The following is a 3114-nucleotide window of genomic DNA, read 5'->3' as shown; positions in this document are numbered from 1 at the left end:
TTCTGTTCTAGTTCTGTGCTAGTTCTGTGCTAGTTCTGTTCTAGTTCTGTTATAGATCAGTTTTAGTTCAGTTCTAGTTCTGTTCTAGTTCTGTTCTAGTTCTGTTCTAGTTTTGCTCTGGTGAAGTTCTGTTCTAGTTCTGTTCTACTTTAGTTCCAGTTCTGTTCTAATTCTGTTCTAGTTCTGTTCTAATTCTGTTCTAGTTCTGTTCTGGTCCTGTTCCAGTTTTGTTCTAGTTCTGTTCTGGTCCTGTTCTTTTCAATTCCATTCTAAATTCTTATTACTATATTTCCAAGATATTTTAAGTTTATAAAGTATAAAGTAATATTAAGCATTTGTTTAATTATATCGTAGTCGTTTAATCTTGCACATGTCACTTATAACAAGCGATAAGTAGAAGTTTCAAATTTCCCACATTCTGAGAATGTTCCACTTAAAATTAATTAAACTTTAAGATAATAAAAATGCAATAGATAAAGTAATTAAACATTTTTAGTTAAAAGAAAAACATACTATAACACTGCACTAAGCTATTATATTAAAATAAACTGACAGTTAATTAATTAAAATACTTTAAATTAATTTCCTTACAGAGTCGTAACATTGACAACATGAAATTATTAGTTGTTACACTATTGGCCAGTTTGGCGGTAAGTTTTTTTTAATCCAGTTTGTCCCAATCCATCATACTTATGTATTATTTTCTTTACAGCTTTGCCATTGCGGTGTCAAAGAGGAAATCACAGCTGCTGAATACCTTAAGAACCTTAATGCTGAAATCGCCAAACGTACCAACTTGGAGACTGAGGCCTCCTGGGCATATGGCTCAAACATTACCGATGAAAATGAACGCAAGAAGAACGAAATTTCCGCCGAAGTAGCCAAGTATATGAAAGAAGTTTCCTTGGATATTCAAAAGTTCAATTGGCGCACCTATCAATCGGACGACTTGAAACGTCAATTTAAAATGTTGTCCAAATTGGGTTATGCTGCTTTATCCGAAGAAGATTATGCTGAACTTTTGAACACTTTATCTTCGATGGAATCAAACTTTGCCAAGGTACGCGTTTGTGATTATAAGGACGAGACCAAATGTGATTTGTCTTTGGATCCTGAAATCGAAGAGGTTATTACCAAGAGCCGTGATCCCGAGGAATTGAAATACTACTGGCGTGAGTTTTATGATAAGGCTGGTGCTCCCACACGTACCGCTTTTGAGAAGTACATTGAATTGAATACCAAGGCTGCTAAATTGAATGGTGAGTGTGTGAAGAAAATCTGGCTTTAGTTGATAGTTTGTAACCATTTCGCTTTTCCTTTCAGACTACAAATCTGGCGCTGAAATGTGGTTGGCTGAATACGAGGACGATACCATTGAACAACAATTAGAAGATATTTTCGAAGACATTAAACCTTTGTACCATCAAGTTCATGGTTATGTTCGCTATCGTTTGCGTCAACACTATGGTGATGATGTTGTTTCCGAAACTGGTCCCATTCCTATGCATTTGCTGGGTAATATGTGGGCTCAACAATGGTCTGAAATTGCAGATATTGTTTCACCCTTCCCTGAAAAGCCTTTGATTGATGTTAGCAACGAAATGGTTAAACAAGGTTACACCCCATTGAAAATGTTCCAAATGGGTGATGATTTCTTTACCTCCATGGGTTTGAAGAAATTGCCACAGTAAGTTTAGTTGAAACTTGATTGGGTTGCTATAGTTTTAAATTGGAAATTTCTTTTACAGAGAGTTCTGGGATAAGAGTATTTTGGAGAAACCCACCGATGGTCGTGATTTGGTTTGTCATGCTTCTGCCTGGGACTTCTATTTGATCGATGATGTGCGTATTAAGCAATGTACTCGTGTTACTCAAGATCAATTCTTCACTGTTCATCACGAATTGGGTCACATTCAATATTTCTTGCAATACCAACATCAACCTTTCGTCTATCGTACTGGTGCCAATCCTGGTTTCCATGAAGCTGTTGGTGATGTTTTGTCTTTATCTGTCTCTACACCCAAACATTTGGAACGTGTTGGTTTGTTGAAGGACTATGTGCGTGATGATGAAGCTCGCATTAATCAATTGTTCTTGACTGTAAGTATTTGAGGATTCATTGTTCTGGAACATTTCTTAATGCCTCCTTTGTACTAGGCCTTGGATAAGATTGTTTTCTTGCCTTTTGCCTTCACCATGGATAAATATCGTTGGGCTTTGTTCCGCGGTCAAGTTGATAAATCCAACTGGAATTGTGCTTTCTGGAAATTGCGTGAAGAATACTCTGGCATTGAACCTCCAGTAGTACGTAATGAAAGTGATTTCGATGCCCCTGCTAAATACCACGTCTCTGCTGATGTTGAATATTTGAGATATTTGGTCTCGTTTATCATACAATTCCAATTCTATAAGTCTGCTTGCATTAAGGCCGGTCAATATGACCCCACAAATCCTGAATTGCCTTTGGATAATTGTGATATCTATGGCAGCTTGGCTGCTGGTGAATCTTTCGAGTAAGTGGAAAATTTTTATTTCGCAAGGAAATTATTAATATTAGTTTTAATTTTCCAAAGAAAAATGTTGTCCATGGGTGCCTCCAAACCCTGGCCCGATGCATTGGAAGCTTTCAATGGTGAACGCACTATGACTGGCAAGGCTATTGCTGAATATTTTGAACCTTTGCGTGTTTGGTTGGAAGCTGAAAACAAAAAGAACAATGTTCATATTGGTTGGACCAAATCGGATAGTAAGTTTTATTTTCTCCTGATCATTTTTGTTGAGATCTAAACTAATTTGTATTTTGTGTTTTTTTTCAGAATGCGTTTCAGCATAACTTTTGTATGAGATGGTCTGAACTTCCAAACTATTTAAAGATTTTATTAAGCACTTAAAATATACATATATTTTTGTTATTGAAAAAAACAGTATTAAAATAAAAAAATTAAAAAAAATGTTGAGAATAATTATTATTATATATAACATCGGTTTCTGTAGGTCAGACCATTGGAAGTACGTTACTTCGCTTGTAAAAACACACTTGAAATTACCACATCATTACTACAGACTGTGATTGGTGCTGACAGGGGGAAGTATTAGCATAATTCTAATTTTCTA

General features: G+C 35.8%; 2 protein-coding genes across 2 annotated transcripts in view; both read left to right on the top strand.

Moving 5' to 3' along the window:
* The window catches only part of LOC111677534 (angiotensin-converting enzyme), a 1314-nt gene extending 713 nt beyond the window's left edge, over positions 1–601 (top strand). Inside the window, exon 2 of the mRNA XM_046956047.1 lies at positions 594–601. Coding sequence (XP_046812003.1) covers positions 594–601 — 8 coding nt within the window. The remainder of the gene's footprint in view (positions 1–593) is intronic.
* Positions 560–2951, top strand: LOC111677496 (angiotensin-converting enzyme). Its single transcript, XM_046956343.1, has 7 exons — positions 560–650; positions 713–1259; positions 1324–1687; positions 1749–2100; positions 2158–2513; positions 2574–2746; positions 2817–2951. Exons 1-7 carry the CDS (start codon positions 612–614, stop codon positions 2831–2833), a joined length of 1848 nt encoding a protein of 615 aa, XP_046812299.1. The 5' UTR covers positions 560–611; the 3' UTR covers positions 2834–2951.
* The last annotated feature ends 163 nt before the right edge of the window (positions 2952–3114 follow it).

This window comes from Lucilia cuprina, chromosome 2, assembly GCF_022045245.1.
Source record: "Lucilia cuprina isolate Lc7/37 chromosome 2, ASM2204524v1, whole genome shotgun sequence".
Taxonomy (NCBI): domain Eukaryota; kingdom Metazoa; phylum Arthropoda; class Insecta; order Diptera; family Calliphoridae; genus Lucilia; species Lucilia cuprina.
Note: the sequence above shows the minus strand (reverse complement) of the source record. Positions and strands in the feature narration are given on the sequence as shown.

Excerpts from the sequence above, each read along its gene's own strand:
- LOC111677496 (XM_046956343.1), top strand. The coding sequence starts at position 612 with ATGAAATTATTAGTTGTTACACTATTGGCCAGTTTGGCG. Across the intron at positions 1,260-1,323 it reads CAAGGCTGCTAAATTGAATG|ACTACAAATCTGGCGCTGAA; the intron begins GTGAGTGTGTGA and ends TTTTCCTTTCAG. Across the intron at positions 1,688-1,748 it reads GGTTTGAAGAAATTGCCACA|AGAGTTCTGGGATAAGAGTA; the intron begins GTAAGTTTAGTT and ends TTTCTTTTACAG.